General features: G+C 39.5%; 1 protein-coding gene across 4 annotated transcripts; it reads left to right on the top strand.

Annotated features, from left to right (window-relative positions):
- The first annotated feature begins 753 nt into the window (after positions 1-753).
- LOC108668569 (homeobox protein extradenticle) lies at positions 754-19886 on the top strand. Of its 4 annotated transcripts, none has more exons than XM_047883143.1 (8): positions 754-989; positions 4296-4486; positions 6397-6532; positions 10131-10227; positions 14755-14876; positions 15471-15551; positions 16487-18702; positions 18940-19886. In XM_047883143.1, exons 1-6 carry the CDS (start codon positions 801-803, stop codon positions 15510-15512), a joined length of 777 nt encoding a protein of 258 aa, XP_047739099.1. In that variant the 5' UTR covers positions 754-800; the 3' UTR covers positions 15513-15551; positions 16487-18702; positions 18940-19886. The 4 variants fall into 4 exon arrangements, with proteins under 4 accessions (XP_047739099.1, XP_047739098.1, XP_018011298.2 ...); XM_047883142.1 differs by having other exon boundaries at positions 10131-10233; positions 14758-14876; XM_018155809.2 differs by having other exon boundaries at positions 10131-10233.
- Positions 19887-20501: the final 615 nt, after the last annotated feature.

Here is a 20501-nt window from a genome sequence, read left to right as displayed (position 1 = left end):
ATTTTGCTCTCTTGGCCTAACTTGCGAGCAAAAGTTTGACGTAACTGCCGTGCTGAAGGGTTGGGGAGATTTTGCAGAGGCTGCGACAGAAAACCAGAGAGTGTGTGTAGGAACTTAGAGTTCTTGCGAGACTTTTGCCTGGGCGTCACCTCACTAAGAGCGTCACTACGAAAGCTTTATCCTGCCATCACGAGCCTAATGCTGGGGGTTGACTGCGAGCACTACCCTTGCCTATAGTCTTCATCTAAGCATTATTGTGTGTTGGCTCCAGCCGAGTGCCATCATGTGCTTCAGCACTGCTTGCTTCCCTTCCATTGTGCTGAAGCAAGCAAGCACTGGTTGCTTGCCTTTTATTGTTCCAATCGCCGCCTTCGAGATCGCGAGAATTTCTTACCTATTTATCCGAAGGAGGCATCACGACTACTATAGCTTTCCTTCTGTGAGAATTATTATTATTATTATTATTCATCTTGGTTGTTCTGTGCATTTGTTTTAAGGTTTTAGGTTCTTTTTTACTGGTGAAGTTCAAGTTTCTTTGTGGTTGCATTTTAGCTGCTTGTTAAATTCGTGGTGAAACCGCAGAATGTTTAATTTTTTAGAAAATAAACGTGTATAATTCTTCATTCAACTTGTAATGTTTGCTGTTTCTTGAGACATTTTCATTCAAAATATCCAAATATATTATAATTTGATTAAGGTTACGGTATTGTTTTATGAGAAACTTGCTGAATAATTTGTGTTCGTTTGCAGTTCTGTCCCTCCGTAACACTCAAGAGGAGGAACCACCCGATCCCCAGCTCATGAGGCTGGATAATATGCTCATCGCAGAGGGGGTCGCAGGCCCCGAGAAGGGAGGAGGAGTGGGAGCCGCAGCTAACGCGTCTGCAGCAGCCGGAGCAGGGGACTCTGCCATAGAACATTCCGATTACCGGGCCAAGCTGGGCCAAATTAGACAGATATACCACCAGGAACTTGAAAAATACGAACAGGTGAGTGTTGTATAAGTGACCTGCTTGGGTGGCTATCGCCTAGATCTCTAGTCTGCTGGCGATGAGGTGCAAGCTAATCAGCGAGACGTAAACGATGATAGGGTCTCTTGTGAAAACACTTTATGCTAGGTTATACTTATATATGTATTGAAACCTGTCATTGGTTATGCTGATGCCAAAGCTTAGTACAAAATAATATGAAATTTCTGACGTTTTGACAGAGAAGATAGTTGTTTTTCTTTTGAATAATCTTTAATGGCCGTTTGACAATAAAAAGTTCACACGAGCATAATTTTAGCAATACGCATTGAAAAGTATTTTTCGTAAGGATTCCTTAATATTCTTCGAGGTAAAACGTTGGCTGTCTCGAGGTATTTGGCTCCCGAGTTTTCATAAATTTATAAACGTTGTGAATTTGTATATGAGCGTATTGTTATTGTAATAATCAATAACTATTTGTCTAGAGGGTGACTGTCTTTCTAATTTCAAAATAGTTTGCTTACAGAAAAATAGTTTTCTTGTGCTCCAATCCATGTGAAAACTAATGCGAATATCCCACTTTTTGGATGATTCTGCTCACTCCGAGTCATGGCGGTCGCAAAGCTTAAGGATGTCCTAATGGCTTTGCCCGCGAAGAATTCATTTTTATTCTTGCCTTCTATTTTCTACGTGCTTTATTTTGCTTTAAGATGGTCGTATGCTCGGAAGTCGCTCCTTTAACCTCGTAAATCTGAAGACTACACCTGTCTTCGAGAGAGGCCATCTTGCGCACTCACTCACCGCGACGGGGTTCTCTATTGACCAGCTCTTCCTTTCTGATGATGTCAGCACCTACGAAAATTATCGCTCCACTCCACTCACAAAATATTGAAAAGGAATTCAGTCTGTTGAAATATTTCCTGGTGGGCACCCTTGACTGGGAGGAAGGCCGTACGGTTAGGTCTTGAGAGAGGGGAGCACAGGAAGAACGCCAGCTTCTTCTACGCGTTATGCCAGATGCTCGCAGCTACGCAGAACCTGTAGCGCTGCTGCTCATCATTTTATCGCGCATACTGTTACCTGAATTGTTTTGCTCACTATTGATTGCTTGCTTTTGCTGATTCAATGTTTTGATACAGGCATTGAAATAAGAACACTAGTTACTATTTTGTAAATGCATCTACAATATTTAGTTTGAGTTTCGCACTAAAGGAAATTACTTGCAGAAAAATAACGGAAATGAATTTGCTAGAAAGTATTATCTTAATTTAGAAATGGTTGTCATATGCCTCATGCACATCTAGAGCGTGCAAGGGAGAGGCATGGGTCTCTCGTACATTATGTCGATCTCTCACTCGCGCATGGTGGAAAACCCGGAGTCATGCTGCGCAACCTCACCACGGGACGAGTATTGCTCTCCTCTAGACTTGCTGTAACCATTTTCTCCTGGTGCACGTTGCTCGACTGCAGCGGTCCCTGGTGGCGAGTATTTCACACAGGCAATTCCAAGTCCGAAATAGCGAAGCGTGCGTCCATCAGCCGCCCTTTGTTGGGCCGACACAGGCGCGCTCTCGGACCTACACCGACCTCGGTCGTCTCACAGATGCGGTCAATTCCCTCGCGCAACCTAAGATGTTCATATGAACAACAAACTAAAACTCTTAATTCATCTATTTTATTTCTTTCAAGTTTTAATATTTCTGCTGTAGCGCACGTGAATGCGATGAAAGTTATTAAGGACGCGTGAATTTGTGGCTTTGTCTGTAGCTTCATTGCATTACTAATAGCAACTCTCACTTGCTCTCTTTCTTCTTCACTCTCTCAGTCCCAATGCCGTTCTTGCGTCTCAACCTCTCAATTGATTTCTGATTGAAGCTCCAAGTGTTGTTGACGGTCTCCAAATGGACCAAATTCGTTCCTGTCGCATCGCTTTCTTCTTGTCAGCTGAGGCAATTTCCTCGTACGATCTCTAAGCGTGCTAAGCGTGGGATTTCATGATTGCTCAATCATGCTGCTTGGAGGTCGCTTATGATTTCTTGCTTGTGGAAAATTTAGTTTACTTCACTAATCGTCTTTTCCTTAATATTGCTAAATTAATCTCGGTATTTTCACAAAACAACCATCGTATTCATTTTTGAAATTCGCAATTTTGTATTAGTTTCAATCAAGTCGCCTGCCTGTGGCAGCTGTTAGTCTTAAGGAGATCTTCTTTAGTTAGTTGTGCAGAACTCGGAATACTCTTTTTCTGAAGGCCGTGGAGGCGCTCCCATGATTCGCTCTGGAGATCAGCGGCTGAGCGAAGGATTGCGGCGCCTGAGTTTTCATCGACTTCCAACTTTAGGATTATATTCGAAAAGTTGGCGAAGAGACCCGAGGTCATTTGAATACTGGAGCGATCGGCGAGAACGCTAAAAGATGGCCGTCCTCGACAATAAGATGGCAGAGTGGGGGCAAGATTTGCATGAAGGACCAGCGCCAAACTTTTCCGCGTTTGAGCTCAACGCTTGTATAATGGCAGTGATGCGCTCCTTGCTTAACTTGTCGTTATTTCGACGAAACCCGAATTATTTAATCATAAAATATCCACATATGGTACGAATGTATACAAATTATTCGTGGACCATCCAGCTTTTCGCCTTCACCATAAGTTTAAATATTTGCAAGATCAATGATCATTTTGACTCCAGTTATATCGATTAATCGTAACATTTGTTCACATAGATTTGTTCCTTCCATATGTCATCTACCCCCTGACCTTCCATGGTTTTACTGAGTGTATTATTCTTTTTTATCTCCATTCTTGTCATCAGTATCGAGCTAGTCGACCTCTGGTGAGCAATGTTTTCCCTCTTCCTGCCCCTAGAGGCTCGCTGTAAAGATTCTAGAGCGACGCCTGTGTCGACCTACAGACTTTTCATATTAAAATGCAAATCGTTCAAGTTGGAATGGCAGCAGCAGTGTTGTGAGAGTGGATAGCTTATAGCGCAAGTCTTAGCTTCGAGTGCTTCCTCTTGACTCTCTCTCTTCTTGGTGTGGCGTCAGCGCCAACTTTGCTCCGTGTGCAATCTTTCTTAAAGAAGTAACCATGGAGTAACCGAGTGAGCAAAAAATCGTTGTGGACTTTCAATTATCGAATCAGGGGCTTCTTTCGATTACATTCTTTCAATTTCAAACAATAGCGGCTACCAATGCCGCTAAACATAGGGATACAACATTTTTCCTTCGTATTATATATGGCCTTTGTATCATAGTATCCAAAAATTTCCCTGTCTTCCAAAGTCTTTGTTATATAGTGTTTTATGTAATTTATTAACTTTTGTTCAACAGGCATGTAACGAGTTCACCACACACGTGATGAACTTGCTGAGGGAACAGTCTCGCACACGGCCAATAACACCTAAGGAAATCGAGCGTATGGTCCAAATTATACACAAGAAATTTTCATCGATACAAATGCAGCTAAAGCAGTCCACTTGTGAGGCTGTAATGATTCTCCGATCACGCTTTCTTGACGCCAGGTTAGTTGAGATGTTTTTATATTAAAATAAAGTGTGTTATATTAAGGAATATAGAGTTCCAATTTTGCCTTTAAAGAATTTGCAGACCGAAAAACAGAAAGCTTCACGAAGGTAACTCAATATAAACTAAATTTTCCTCGGTTCGTGGTGGTTCTGGTGCGAGCTGAACTGGCATTGTGAATGCTGGTAGTCCAGCGTATGCAGTCTACTGCGTCAGGTTTGCAATGAAGTTTCGAACAAATGTGTTTCATCGTTAACATTTGTTGCGAATTCTTCTATTTCTACAAATATTGATCCTACAAATTTCGAAAACTCTTTAATTTCTGTGTCAACTCTTTTTGGTTCGATACCGGCAGTTGCATAGAACATCTTCCTTCATATACTGTTTTCCGTGTCATTCAAGTAAGATTTCACCAATATTTAGATAATTCAAGTTGAAAATAATTATTTGAATCAAATATACCGAAACATGGTTTAGTTTTTGTTTATCTTGCAGGGTACAAGTCCGACATGTAAAAATAAATCATGTCGTGAGGGATACTGGAACATTTGTTGTGACGCCCGTAGACTTGCTGCATTATCAATTACATTACACTCTGTAAAGAAATTGCCGTGAATAGACAAAATTTCCAAAGCGATTATGTGCAGTTATAATTGTACCAAAGCCATTGTGAAGTATTTAGGAAACGCGGATCGGAGCTTACCTCGCACCGATATATTTACCTATATATGTAGTTGACAGTGAGATGCTCCTCTGAACTATACCTCTTCACATATGCATTCTATTTTATTTATCTAGTTTAATTACTGGATAAATACTGTTCAATTCAATGAATATTTGTTACACGAGCTTGATCTGCTCCGATCAGCGTTTCCTAAATACTTCACAATGGCTTTGGTACAATCATAACTGCACATAATCACTTTGGAAATTTTGTCTATTCACGGCAATTTCTTTACAGAGTGTAATGTAATTGATAATGCAGTTTTCGCACATAACGAGCAATTGATGGCTGATAAGGCAGAATGGATATATGTAAGAGCTTAAGTGAAGAAAACCCATGTCAAATTATTACACTTTATTAAGGTTGGCAAAACTCGCTCATATAAAGATCGATCTCTACGCAGCTTATTAGAATTTAATTTTAATTTTCAAGCCATTTCAAGGCAGAGATCGCCTTACCATAATACGACTCTCTCGTTCAAGTAATGAATACTTGGCGGTTTGGCAGAGGCCTCTCGAGTTCATTTCATTGCGTGTGATTATCATGTAATGAAGTCCTTAGCTAAGCTTCGTGCGCTCCCCATTAGTTTGATGGACTCTAAAACAGAAGCAAGCGACTGATGCGCTCGTAAAACTCCAGTCCAGGCTTCTCACCCTCTTACTTTATGACTTGCTAAACGGCAAGCCCTTTGTCTTCTTCTTAAATACGAGTAAATGCAACAATCATCTGTTGCTTACCCTCATGTGTGTAGTGTCAGCTTGAGATGGGATATCTAATGAATTTTATTCATTGTATGTATATTTTTTGACATATCAATTAAGCTTCGGTATTTTATTTAAAATCTCGGATCATTTCAACCTACCGCAGACAATTTACACTGTGACACCGCGGCTCTGAGTAAGTATGGCTACTAAAAGGTTAATATACAAATTTTGCATTCTCATAGTTATAATATGAAATCAATGTTGTATTTCAGGTCATTCAGACTTTTTTGTGGTTTGACAACCATGTTACAAACGATCTTGTGATCAACTAATGTTTCCTCCACGACCAAGTTTCTCGCAGCAAGGTGGCTGACTGGACGTGAATACAGGGATCAGCATCTCTATTGCTCGACTTCTCTTTATTGTGTACTCTCCCCTATTTTCCTTCGCTCCTTTATTGAACTTGGGGTGAAATTTTCAGGAGACGTCGCCGTAATTTCAGCAAACAAGCCTCAGAAATCTTGAATGAATATTTCTACTCGAACCTCTCGAACCCGTACCCGTCAGAAGAAGAGAAGGAGGCGCTTGCCCGTCGCTGTTCAATAACGGTCAATCAGGTACCTTTTCAACCTATTGATCCCGTATTACATTTACCCATTTTTGGCCAAATCAACACAACTTCTCACACGCGACTTTCTCATCTTCTCTAGCGACAACAACAAATCCCGTGGCCGATTAATTTTTATCTATACTTTTGTTGTGACGATTATTCCCGTAGGCGTCGTTTGCGTTTCAAGACTTAGCCGTATCTTACTTCACCTGCTTGCTCCTGTATTTGCTTCAGTGTTATTACAGCCCATCGTTTGTGCCGGGCTCAATGCACTTGCACTCTTGCCTTGGCATGATCCTACCCAACTCCTGCACTAGTTCTCGCTGCTGTTGGCTCCATGTACGTTTACTTTACACTTGCGAGCTCAACTTGAGGAAATAGGCTCGTTATTGTAACCGGCATCTCGTCTTGTCCCATGGTATGGAACACCCTCTCAGTTCACGGTCTAGTGCGTGCAAAGCGTGTTTTCTTCGGTTTCGGTACTCGTTAATAGCACTGTTTTAGTTAACTAAGTTTACTTTGTATTTCATTTGCATTTACGTATAAACATTCACCACTATCCAAGGTCTTCTTTTTCACTAATAGTGTTTATGACCTAACTCTAATTCGGTATTCCCAATTCTTTTCATCTGGATGATTCTTGCAAACGGTACTACCAATGATCTTAATAACAACGCAACATCATTTGGCACTCCATAAATGCCCTGTGATCTCTTTTTTGGTGCTTTTGGTGCATCGCTTCACAGTTATTGTGATCTCGCTTACTTTCCTTTCCAAGATTGTTCTACGTGCATTTTTTTCGTTTTTTTCTTTGATTTATTATTTCTACATCTCTCACGCTTCGAATCGATTCACCGTTTAGTTTTTTCTTTTTGACATTTTATTTGCTATTAATTCTGGGCAAGGTTGATATTTTTTTACCATAATTTAAAAATTACAGGTGCTACTTTTCTTAACTCCTTTTCATCCTATGTGATTTCAACCTCTTCCGACACTTCGCCTCACCTTGATTTTATTATTTTTCGTTTTTTTTAGTTTCATTTTGTTATGGCGCTTCTCATTGCAGACGCAAAAGGCGGAACTTTACCAAACAAGCTACCGAGATTTTGAACGAGTACTTTTATTCGCACCTGAGTAACCCGTATCCAAGTGAAGAAGCCAAGGAAGAGCTCGCCAAGAAGGCCAATATAACGGTATCTCAGGTAACGAAACTTTGACACGCCCCCTGTGTAGGATGCTGCGCCCAGGGGCTATACTTGTACAGCTCCTCGTTGCCTACTGTAGCTTTATCTTTCTATTGTTTGTTGTACCAGGCCTATGCTGTATTCCTGTCTCCCTGTAAAGGGGACCTGTAAATGTAGCTCTTGTCAAGCGGGTCTGTACCGTAGCTGGACGCTGATGAATTTTCCTCTTCGGATGATCCACTTCATTTCTCTGCCGTTCGAAGAGCTTCTCTCTTGCTTTATGAACAGAGTCCATTGGAAAATTGAGTACTCGTGTTACCACTTGGTGTGTCGCTAGCTGCCAGTGTCGTTACTAGTGCCCAGTTTCTATTACAGGAGACGAAGGCGAAACTTTACTAAGGAGGCGTGTGCAATTCTGCAAGATTACTTCTATTCCCACTTGTCGAATCCTTACCCAAGTGAAGAAGCTAAAGAGGAGCTGGCTCGTAAGTGTGGGCTCACAGTGCTCCAGGTAAACCCCCTCAATGGAGCCTATGTCTCCTCACAAGTGTCGTGAAAGCATTAGTTTAATAACATAAGATAGCTCAGTCTGTGCGGCAGACTTAGAGGGTTCTATTCCCACCACTGCCCCTCGCTTCATTTTTCCTTCAATACACTCAGTGACAGACGGTAGCAGAGGAGCAAACGTTTACATGCGGTGGCTTCTTGATAGTTTGTATAGCGAGTCATACTACCGAGCCCTGACTTAGAGCGCAGGAGTCATGGTGATGCAGGGTGATGGTGGGGCTGGAACCTTCTTGCGATAGTTAGCCACTCTTGCTTGCCACCGATGCTCGTCTTTGGCTGATCACAAACGCTATGCCATCTAGTATAGCTTATCGTAGTGTTGCTGTTCTACCACTACTGCTCCCCTGCTGCTTTACTGTCACTGTGTGTCTGGAGTGTAGCGAGGAGGCTTTCTGGGGCCCTCACCATTTCAGTGAGAGAAGCGACCGAGCTCTTCATAATTGACATGTCAATTTACCGCTGCACTTAATATTTCTCATCAATTTGGACTTGCGCATTTGAATCTTGTAAATTTAACGTTTCAAGTGACATCTATACCGAGGTCAATTCCATTCAAAGATTTTCAGCCGTATCATGTTTCTTCGAGTGCATTGGTAATATATCTATAGGTGCTTCAAAAGAGGGGGTTTATCTGACTGTTGAGGTCATGCTTAGGCTGCCCTTCTGAAAGTTCCGTCGTTTATGGTCCCGAATTTTCCTCTTGCACGTCGCTCAACTCTGTTAATTGGCAAAACCATAAATCTTGATTTCGTCCCGATTTTTTTTCATTTTGCCCTATTTTTTCATTCTTTACCACTTTAAGGATATATTTAATATAGGTGCCTAAGATATGACTTAAATTTTGCATAGTGTTGACCATTATCACTGACCATAGATATTATGAATTTTAGGCATGAATCGGTTGTAGGCATTCAATTTTCTGCATGTTTCTGTTACTTAATTAAGTTTGCATGATATGTATTGATTTTTTTACGTTTAACAACTGCATCACATACAGTAAAACCCAATAGATAACATTTAGAATCGGGAAATTTATATTTCTTCCTCGCATATCAATGAACACAAATGTATTGCTCGTGTAAAAGTGTGTTTTGAGGGCTGGTTTTGTCTGGCAGTACCGCCTGGTTTCTTTAGCCGACCTAACAATTGTCAAGCAATAAGATGCTTGCGGTATTAGCACGGCTAACACGTTTGTAAGATGATCTGACTTTGGTAACAGTTTATTGGTTGCATGCAATTTTAAAGCGTTGTCTCCAACTGAATCTATCGCTGCTTTGCGCTTACGTCACTGTACTGCTTGAGAAACCTTGTTTTTTTTTAATTGTTTTCATTACATCATCATTACATCATCATTTCCTGCGTCACTACACGATCACCATTACACCGATGTTTTCTTCACATACGAATACATGAATGTGGTATCACTTGCTATTATGATTTGTTGATATATTCCATCGTTGTCATAAGTTTGAAATCTTTTAATATGCTTAAATGAGTAGTATACAAAATTACTGGAATATGATGAAAAATTTGAAACAATTACTTCTTGTTAATTTCAATCTGGGAGTTTCATTCAAAGTAATGCTTTAATTACATAATAAATTATTCATGTGAAACGACTGAACGAGTAACTTATCTGAAACTCGCGGGAATGAAAACGTGTATTCAAAAAAATAATAATTTTCCGTGGTTAAAGATTAATATTAATATCATTTTAAATTTTCACATTAATTGCAAAAATCTATCGCAGATAATGTCACAATTTTAACGGACTAATGTTTGTTTGCATCCCCTTACTGTGAAAACGTCGGCTCTGGCCACGCGATGCTCTAACGGACTTGCCATGTACCGCAGGTCTCCAACTGGTTCGGCAATAAGCGGATCCGCTACAAGAAGAACATTGGCAAAGCACAAGAAGAAGCTAACTTATACGCTGCTAAGAAAGCAGCAGGTGAGGGTCTGTATCCCAAGTTTTTTTTCTCGTTTCTCTTGCCATGAGGTTATATTCCTCATCGTTGTTAATATATTCTTTCTTGTATCTTGTATTAACGTTTTCAATTATGAATTTCAGGTTTTATGCATTTGTGAAGATGGTAAAGAACCGATGTAATTCTTCTTGATTTAATGACAATTTTTTTATTTTTAATCATTTTTACTAAAGTATGCGTAATTTTCTTCAACATTATCTTACTGCTGCAAAATTGATTTCACAACAGATATCCGATCTGTGCATAGACATTAATAATGCTCAGTGAATACTCTTACTTCATTCCACACACATACACCCGATTTATGAGAGGTCTTCCTGACATTTCGATTGACTATATCTTCTCTTTGATCACCGGCGTTCTCGTTCTTGTATTTTGGCTTGGCTGTTTTGCGCGTCTCCCGCGTTCAGAAGAGAAGGCTTCTAAGCGGCGACGAGTGCAACCAATGGCCTAGGGGTCGAGGGTGGGACCAGGGGGGCCTCCAACGATGACCGTAGGCCTTTATACAAAATGGAACCGAAGCCTGAAACTTCTTGTTCATTTATGCTACTTTTGCGTACGATCATAACAATAATCATTCTTACTAATTGTAAATTTCTGTTCGTTTATACCATCTATCTCCTTTATCCAAAAATCTATCTTGAAAATTGAAATATATTATTTGCTATATCCTCTTTCTGGCTATGAATTATTGTCTCGCCGTAACAGTTTAACATCTGTCCCCGAAATTAGTCCGTTCTGCATATATACAACTAAAATTTGCAGCCTTCGACAAACTATCGGTGTTTTTTAATCATGTTTCATCATATTGATTTTAATATTTTTGAAAGATTTTCCTCTTCGTCAATAGTCGGTCACATCAGGTTTAATTCCTTAATCCCTTCCTCCAAGTGCAATATGTATATAGGATTACAATGATAATATATTGTTTTTATTCATACATGTTGCAGCCTCCTTTATGGTATCTTCGCCATTTATTTGTTCACATTACAATCGTAGGTCATTCGATTCTCTGCTGTGATGTCGATCCTCATTCCCTTTATTTCTGACCGTGGACACTTTGATGGACAGCTTTGTGTTAGTCTATAGATATGTCCCGGCAGCTTTCGTGGTTTCGTGTAGCGATCACTTTCATTTTTTATGGTATCTCGTGACATTCGAGGCGGTTACGGATTCGTGTTAGGTATCGATCGAATCTGAATCGATTTTTTTTTAATTTAGGATCTCCCTGTTGTTGGCAAGCGACTGAGACAATTAATATTGGCTTGAATATTTATATTTGCATTTGATTGAATATTGATTGCACGAAAGATATTATATATTCTTCTTAAAGGCTTTGTCAAAAGAAATGAATTGTGATAATAAGTGTGTCGTCACCTCGCACTTTTATAACTTTCAGTTCTGGAAGTAAGGCTGCTAATAACCGTGCTGAACGTGATAAATAAGTAATAAGTATTGTCATTCCCGGAATAGTCCACCATTATGATTCTCGGATCTAACATTTGAGCCGAAATTAATTCAAGAATCGAAATTACTCATACGCTAGTTTCATGAAATATTTAGATGAAACTAGTTACATTTTTGCCGAAATTCGTCATAGTATCTGGCATGGACACAAGTTTGAGGGACAGGCCGAGGTAGGGTAGGTCTTACTTGATGGACAGGAGGCAGCTCCCTCGCAGCGCTGATTGACGTGTAGAGGGGGAGTCGCCGAGCCTAAACTACAGCTGCTGCGTTGGCCCATCTCCTCAACTATCGGTGCTGCTCTCTACCATTCTGACTTTCTAGTGACAACTTGTTTCGTTATGAATTTGTTCCAATAAACTTCCATCGGTATTCCCTTGAATTACAGTGAAGCGAATATTTTTCTTGTGTATACTTATTAGTACATCTGTTGCACTGAACTCAGTCACTTTTCATTAAGTAGTTGAGCATTAAAGGAAAAAATACTATTAAATCAATATCGCTTGCGCGAAGTTTGCATGAGGCATCCTAAGTAATTCAATTATGCTCGACTCAGTTTCCTTGGTTTTTAGGTGATTGAAGCAGTGCGTTTTTTCATATGTCTCGCTGTTTTTTCGGAACGAATCGAAGGAATATTGCAAAATGCAACGATGGTGGGTTATGCACAAACTAAATGGCATATACTCTGTTTTCCTTTAACTTTCATTTAATATTTTTACATTGCATGTTTATTAGTTGAAATCTAAATCATTGACACAAGTTCAAACTGTTAGCATACATTTATGTATCTTGTACAAGCATTAAATTTAATAAAAAAAATTACATATAATCTGAAAGTTTGCTCAATTAGTTACGAATCGTGCTCTCATCTATTATACTTACTCATTAATCCTGTCAACGTGAGAATAAGGTGTGCATGCTCAATGCTCTCCTTATCTATTTCTGATCGTTTTGTCTCATAAATGAATTTCTCAGTGATAAGTGATAATTTTCAAAGCAAAATTATCAGTGATAATTTTCAGAGCATTTCGAGTGATTGAAGTCAAGACATATGAAGCCAGATCTGTTGTTAAGTTGTGCATTAGCTTCCTGGTTCAAATTATATAAATGATGTTCATTTCCTGACTCATGCTGCTAATGGTCGTTCGGCCAGAAATTCACTTCGAAGTAATTTAAAGATTCTATTTCGCATACTGTGTTCATTATTCAAATAAAACACATTCATATGTTTGAAGTTGTTAAAATGATGGTAGCGATTTCAATCTTGGATTGCTTATGAATAACGAATGACATTGAGACGTGGTGATGCCTGTACCATCTCTTGCTGTGTACAAGCTTTAATTAATTACAACGACTGTGTTTACTGATGCAAGCTTTGCTCGCGGGTCTTGTAATGTCGGTATTAGCGTGGCTCACAAATCTCTTTAATGCGCGCTCGCTCGTTACCAAGTTAGTTCAGGCGTGTTTACTGCCATCTTAATTGTATGCGCGAGTAAAGAATCTTCGCCATTTTCGACTTCCTTCCTTTAATGTGGTACATAGCTCGCATCAATTATTACACTTTTTTCAATAATTTAAATTTATTGTTCGTTCGATCTTTTGATTTCCAGCTTAGATGTCTAAAGTTTTTTGTTACATTTCCTCTTAGAGTCCGAATGCATTGATCGCCCGAACAATTCCGTTCACCTTATCCGCCATAACTTAACGAAGAACTTTAAAAATTTGAAACTATGAAATTAAACGATAGTTGTACATATTAATTAGGCTTCTTCTATTCGTCTTCAGATGGTTGATGCTTCGTTATAAATATGAAATGCAGGCGAACAGATCGAATACGGGATATTATCCTACAATTTCATGAAAGTAAACTACATATTTTATCACAACATCAATTTTGGTTACGGTGCTGATCTTTCAATTAGTTACTGGCGAGATCTCTCTTGAGAAGTCGCAGACCTTAGACTCCAGCGTCTCGAAATGGACAACCGGGACGAGACGAGAAATTAAAGGGAAAAAATTACGGGACCTAGGATAAAATTTATTCCGGAATAAAAAATAACCGGGGTAAGGCTTGTGTTCCGGACTTTAAAACTTGTATCCGGATAATTATGAAACGATACGAGACAGATGGATCTAAACGAGACGCGAAAACGAAACAGCGCGGAGATTTGCGTCGATTCCTATATAACGCGGAGCCTGGCTGTTAATTAGATCTGCTTTAAATTTCATGCATATCCGTTCAGAACTTAGGGACTTGTGAGCTGTTCAGTTGTGTAATTTTTTTTTGTCGTTCTAATCGATAGCGAAATGACGTAGAAATCTGTAATAATTCCTCCCGCCGCGCATTTCCAACAATTAGTTATGTTTTCAATTTCACTGTGGCCCTTCAAATCGCTAAATGTGCAATATCCATATCATTTTACTTAGTGATATGCTTGAAATGTTGTAAACAGACCAAATGTTGATCAGATATTGTCTGAAACAATTTATTGTTCTAATTACATATTAAGGATTAACTTTCTGTCTCGCTATGTCTCGTTATAAAAGATGAAAATTTCGGAAATTTCTAAACTCCTCTTTTAACCGGATCGTCTCGTCTCATTATTGTCCCGAAATTCCCACTGAGTGATGAAATTTGTCCCGGTTTATACTACTACTAACCGGGACAAACCCTGTTGTCTCATCTCGTCTCGTCCCGAATGGAAAATTATCTAACTCAGCAGTGTAATATAATAGGCCTATGCGACATGGACGTATTTAATTACAAATGAGTCTACTATAATAGACCTAATGGACATGGACGTATTTAATTAAAAATGAATCTAATATAATAGACCTAATTGACATGGACGTATTTAATTCAAAATGAGTTTAATATAATAGATCTAATCGACATGAACGTATTTAATTAAAAATGAGTTTAATATAATAGACCTATGCGAAATGGACGTATTTAATTAAAAATGAGTTTATTATAATATACCTATGCGACATGGACGTATTTAATTGAAATTGGTTGTCCCCAGCAGGAGCATCACCATACAGTATGAGCGGGACTCCAGGACCCATGATGTCCCCGCCACCCGGGGACGAGTCCAGTATGGGTGGATATGGCATGCCTGGCATGAACGGCTCCGGCTACTCGGGGGTGAGTTTACATTTCTGATGATGCATTTCTTCGGGCAGATCTGCACTTCTTCGTCACCGTCAGTTATGTCGCAGCGACCATGCGCTAAGTTTTACATTAACCTCGATTATATTTAATATTGATAACTATATATCCGAAAAATATTCCATACCTAGACCTCTATCAGTTTTCTATCAAAATTGTGTGATAAATAACTTTGCTTTCCAATTGCGGTATAATTAAATGTTATCCGTTGTCTTTTTGTCTATTTGTTCCTACTTGGAATAGAAACAACCTTTACTTTTATTTTTTCTTATTTTTTTATTTGTCCTCGACTATCATTGCGAATGTAGCGGGTGTCAGATTGAAACATTAACGATTATCCGAATCTAATTCAAATAAGTGAACTCTTTTTTTATACTATAATGGGTCTCTAACCAATTTGTAAAAATTAAAAGTGTACCAATGCAATACCAGCAACGCCATCAGCCCTATCAGGAATGCGCGCTCTTAGCTAGATACTGCTGCTGCGATTGCGTTTGCTATAGATCAGTTATTATGTTGCGAAACGTAGATAAAATCGCCATGGTTAACGATTGTATGTTTGGGTGGCAGGCGTTGGGTTATGACCTCCATCCCGAGTCCCCCGATGTCTAGGGGCTTCAGAACAAGAGCCCCTCTGCCTCGCCTCCCCAAGTTAGTGAGAAGCGCATTTAATGTTGCATGTCGTTGTTAGTTGTTCTTATTGCATCTAGTTACTTCCATTTGCGAGTTGTTTCTTTGCTTCGTGCTTATGTGCGGGCTCTGCCGTAGCTTCTCGATTAGATCAACTTTTTGAATCTCACTTGCTTCTCAGGAAAAAATGTCATTTCCAAAAGTCGTTTCACTTGCTGTTTTGTTATAAGTTATTGGTACTTTCGCCAACTCAATGCATTTGTGTTGCCTGATTTTGAGCATGTTTTTTGTTGTGAATTTTTTTGTTATAATTGAACCGTAAAGGTTTTCTAGCTTCATGAGTACGTTTCGATGAGATATCAAATAAGAGAAGTATGAAATTTATTAATTAATTGAACCCCGAAGCAACCCTCAAGCTTCCCGATCAGTTAAACCCTGTTGTTTAACATGTGAAGTAACTATTTAATGTAATACCTATGATGTGCAGTTGTTTGTTCTCTTTCTTGCTGTAGTCATGACAAATTACAAACTATGTTTACCGTTCTGGTAGTGTTGTTTTTTTTCTGTATTTTTCCATTTTACTCGTGGCTCGACTTCCTATGTTTTTCACCATGTGCTATTAAATGCGTGGGTGAACCTCTTTATGTGCTTTTGTATGAACACTAGTCTAAATTTCATTTTGAACTATTAACTGCATAAGAATGATAATTTTACAAGTACCGTAGTTTATCGCTATATTTCGTATTACTAACTGGAGTCAGCCTGTATAATCACTCGTGCATTTTAGTTTTCTCTAACAGTATTACTGCTGTGGTATAGAACATAGTCTTATAAGCTTCTGCCTTTTTTAGTGTTTTGTACAAAAAATACTGTTGCTATTTGGTTTGTTGACAATTACATGTTATCTTATGTCTTGTTATCTTGATTTGTGTAATAATGTGTAATGTTTCTGGCAGTAACGACCCTGGGGCCGCCTCTCACCACCATCGCTGCTCAGCCTTGGCGGTGAAAGTCGCCTTTCCTATCGCCGGAGCCACAACCTCTTGCTTCTGTCCGCCGTCGGGCAGATCAAGAAGACAAGCAAGGTCCCCGGTGTCCGCTACTGGAGGCGGGGCGTCTTTTGCCGCCCCTCAGTATACGATCACAGCCTGGGCCCCAAACCTCACCTTCCTTTCCCCTTATTAGCATAAGAGCAACACTTCCTCTCGTATTACTTTTAAGATATCCTTTTTATCCTGGCTTTCATCCTGTACCTACCCATCCTCAGTTGAGAAATGAAATTCCTATCCTTAATATCCTCCACTTTTCCTGCGCTCTCCTCAGCTCTGGGGGAACAGTCCCAGGTCTGTTTCATGTCCCTAGCAAAAGATGTTGCGCAATGGAGACGGCGCAACAATGTATACGGTCGGTATGTGATAGTCCATTCACGTATTGCTTTTGTTGTATTTTGAAAGCTTCAACTAAGACGTCGTCTCCGACGCAACAATCTTATTGCTCTCTGAACAGACAAATTAAATTTCAAAATTATAATTCTTTTCATTCTTGAGACTGCATTCTCTGGTATAGAGTTCAAGTGGTCATCTGCAGTAATTCAAAATATATTTCTGAACAAAATTTTGACTTCTACAAAGTAGTTTGCCAACTGTGTTGTGGCTTCATGAAAATAGCACTGGTTTCGTGTACAGTAGAAGAGTATGTAAAATAGCAATGACGTCTAATTGAGGTAGATAACTTGTATTGGGTTAGTGAGAGGAACGCATCTATAATTACTTAATTTACTCTTCCCCCTCAGCCGACGACAGCATCCATCCCATGACTCTTCATCCTCTCTGTCACTAATGTTAAGCCTGTTATGTAAGGCTCCTGTATCCAATACTCAGGGCTCCAGGCTGAGTTAATAATACCGGTAAGGCATCCTTTACTTTACCGGTGTAAGGTCTCCTTCTCATCTTCCTCGCCAGTAATTGGTATCCTTTCCTCATCCTTGTGGTTAGGCGTCCCACCATCATTACCCTCACCTTTTATATAAGGCAGCATAATCCTTAACCCGACGACTAGACGCCTCTACGCTTTCTTCATACGTCATTCGTTAAACCAGTTCTCCAACACCTCTTCAAACGCAACATTTAACCTTTTGAAATTTCTTGGTATCCATAGCGACTTCATTCAAAAATCGGTGATTTTCAACCTCGGTGATTGCGTTCTATTTCATACACCTTTCATGTTACTAGGATTCAGAATTGAGATTGGTTTTATCTCTCTGTACATTTGTTGTACATTTTTCCAAATCCTTGCGATTATCTTGTAATTCGATTAGACAGCTTAGACTGTGTATATCTTCGCCCCTCCCATCAACCCAGTATACGCTTTATTCACCGTGCATTTTTTCAACACAACCCGTGGGTGTCTAGCATTCTTTTTTCTGGTTCCATTGTCTAGGAGCAATTGTGGCTCAAACGTTTAAATGCCTCGTTTAATTGTTGGAAGGATATATTTTGTTGCTAAATTGTTTGTACTGTAGTTGAAAATTCAGCATTTCCTCGTTCTCGTTACCGATTAGCTGAAACACATGATAGGAGAAACAATATTTTTGTTTTGCAGCTCGCAAATGATAAATGATTATGTATTTTGCTTCTGTGCATTCCTGTTACACTTGGCAATCATCACGCTAAACATGTGTTTAGTTCTTGAGGTGAGTGCGAGACCGTTATTCTTGGGTTCTGTTTCCTCTCAAACAAGTGTTTTGCTGTGGGGAAAAATCAGCTTGATTTATCTCTGCCGATACCTGTCGTAACAAACCTCCATAGCATATTGCTTCTCATCCGGGTATCCTTACCTATTTTACTTTAAAAGAATAGCAATTTAATTTGAAGCTAAAATTTTGTAGATCATCTCCCGTGCGGTCTGGGTTTTTGTCAATTTATCCGCGAGTTTTATTTAAACTGTATTTGTTTGCGCGAGTGTTTTATGCCGATTTTACATGTCTATACGTACTTGCTGAAGGTCTACGTCGAATTCCATTTTCGGGTCGAATTGTTTCATTGTTGATCAGAATCTGCTAACCGGCCTTTTTTCGAAATTCGAGTTCTGCTTGCAAGAGCTACAGCACTTTGTGCCATATTCTTCCAGGGATACGGTCGCTCATTTCAGTTTGAGGCTCAAGTGATTATAGGTTTTTCGATTTTTCTCTATTTGCGCGAGTGTTTTATGCCGATTTTACATGTCTATACGTACTTGCTGAAGGTCTACGTCGAATTCCATTTTCGGGTCGAATTGTTTCATTGTTGACCAGAATCTGCTAACCGGCCTTTTTTCGAAATTCGAGTTCTGCTTGCAAGAGCTACAGCACTTTGTGCCATAACCTTCCAGAGATACGGTCGCTCATTTCAGTTTGAGGCTCAAGTGATAGGTTTTTCGATTTTTCTCTATCATGGCCAGATGTTTATATTGTTGCTGTATTTTACGGACATCTTGTTGATAATAGTATTGGAGGCAGCAAAAAATACTACTAATTTAAACTTCTTAGAAGCATTTGTTCCCATTTTTGATTAATGATAAGTGTTCATTTTGTTTGTAGAGTCTGTAGGGTACATTATGCGTGTAAGAGAGCAGCGAGAGTGACGCTTGTAATGTCTTGCTCTCCCTGCTCTCCGTTACATAACTGTAAGGCGTGCATACACACGAGTTGTGCGAGGTAGCTAGAACCCAAGTATACAGTGATAATACTTCAGTATACGAACAAGAGAGTTTCCTCATTGACAAAAACTACGATTAAAAAATAAGCTATAATAGCCATCCCTATTTCCGCTGAATTGTTAGTTATTTTTTTACTCATAGTCAAAGTTTTTGGTAGCCAAAGGCGATTCCGAAGAAAAGGATCGATGCGGCTCTTGTACGTAGTATTCTACTTGGTGTATGTAAGCCAAGACTCTTCAACTGTCTCTTTATTGTCATTCTTCGTGTGATTGTTGAGGCGGGCCGTGTTCGCTGCTCCTTCCCTCGCTTCTCTCTGAGTAATGTTGTCTGTAAATGTATTTCCCTCTCTGCATTAAGTGCTCTCCCTTACCGTCCCTCTCTCAAATACGTTGGATGGGGCGGTGTCCCGAGAGATTTTAGCTCTTTTGCGACGTCTCCAGTGCTATTCTTTTGCAATTTGTAAATGTAGTCTTACTAGCATTTTGCCTGCAGGGACGGTTTAGGACAGACTTGTATACTTATTTTATTTATATGAGTTTAAGTGTATGAACTAATTTTTCACTCCTGATCTACTTTCTATCCATAATGGTAGGTAAGCTGCGCGAACTTCATCCTCGGGTACATACATCATCCCATTCATTTTTCTCTTTCAGTTGTTTGGAAAAAATACCTTTACAGTTGTTGGAGTGACTGTTCAAGGCACCCTCAGCTGAAACAGTTGTTTTTATTACAAATTGACTAGTTCCAGAAAACTTCACTCTTCTTTGATATCCGTCTGAATACGTAGACAGACGTTCACTACCTGACCTACGATACTAAATATGCTTTGGTAACCTTAACCTTCCGGCGCAGTAGCTGATGTTCTTTGCCTGGATCATTTAGTTGGATCTCCTCTTCCTTTTGGCGACCTAGAGCATTTTGTACAGTAACAGCATTCACCTAATTAGGTACAACTGAATAGACTTAATAATAATCTATGTCCATTGGTTATTGAAGGACGTATAGGAATTCTAAAGCGTTATCAGGTGAACAGAAGTTAATTTGGGCTTGAATCAATGCCTGACATGGTGAATCCGCCATTTAATTCGCTCGGATAATCCATTGGCATTTTAATCGAGAATGGAATTTTCTTCTGTGGATCCCTGCTGCGTTTTTTGTGGAAACTTTGTGTTGTAAGTTAAAATGAAAGCTCAAGGTAGAATATTTTAGTGTCAGGTTCAGAATATTCTTGGTTGCATTTACTAAATGCGGCAGCAAAGCTGCGTCTCAGTATAC

Source organism: Hyalella azteca, unplaced genomic scaffold (genome assembly GCF_000764305.2).
Source record: "Hyalella azteca isolate HAZT.00-mixed unplaced genomic scaffold, Hazt_2.0.2 contig12097, whole genome shotgun sequence".
NCBI lineage: Eukaryota > Metazoa > Arthropoda > Malacostraca > Amphipoda > Hyalellidae > Hyalella > Hyalella azteca.
The sequence above is the reverse complement of the archived record's forward strand: the minus strand, read 5'-3'. Positions and strand labels throughout refer to the sequence as shown.

Coding starts and splice junctions, on each gene's coding strand:
- LOC108668569 (XM_018155809.2), top strand. CDS start 801: ATGAGGCTGGATAATATGCTCATCGCAGAGGGGGTCGCAGGCCCCGAG. Junction 10,234..14,754: donor TAAGAAAGCAGCAGGTGAGG/GTCTGTATCCCA, acceptor GGTTGTCCCCAG/CAGGAGCATCACCATACAGT. Junction 14,877..15,470: donor ACGGCTCCGGCTACTCGGGG/GTGAGTTTACAT, acceptor TTTGGGTGGCAG/GCGTTGGGTTATGACCTCCA.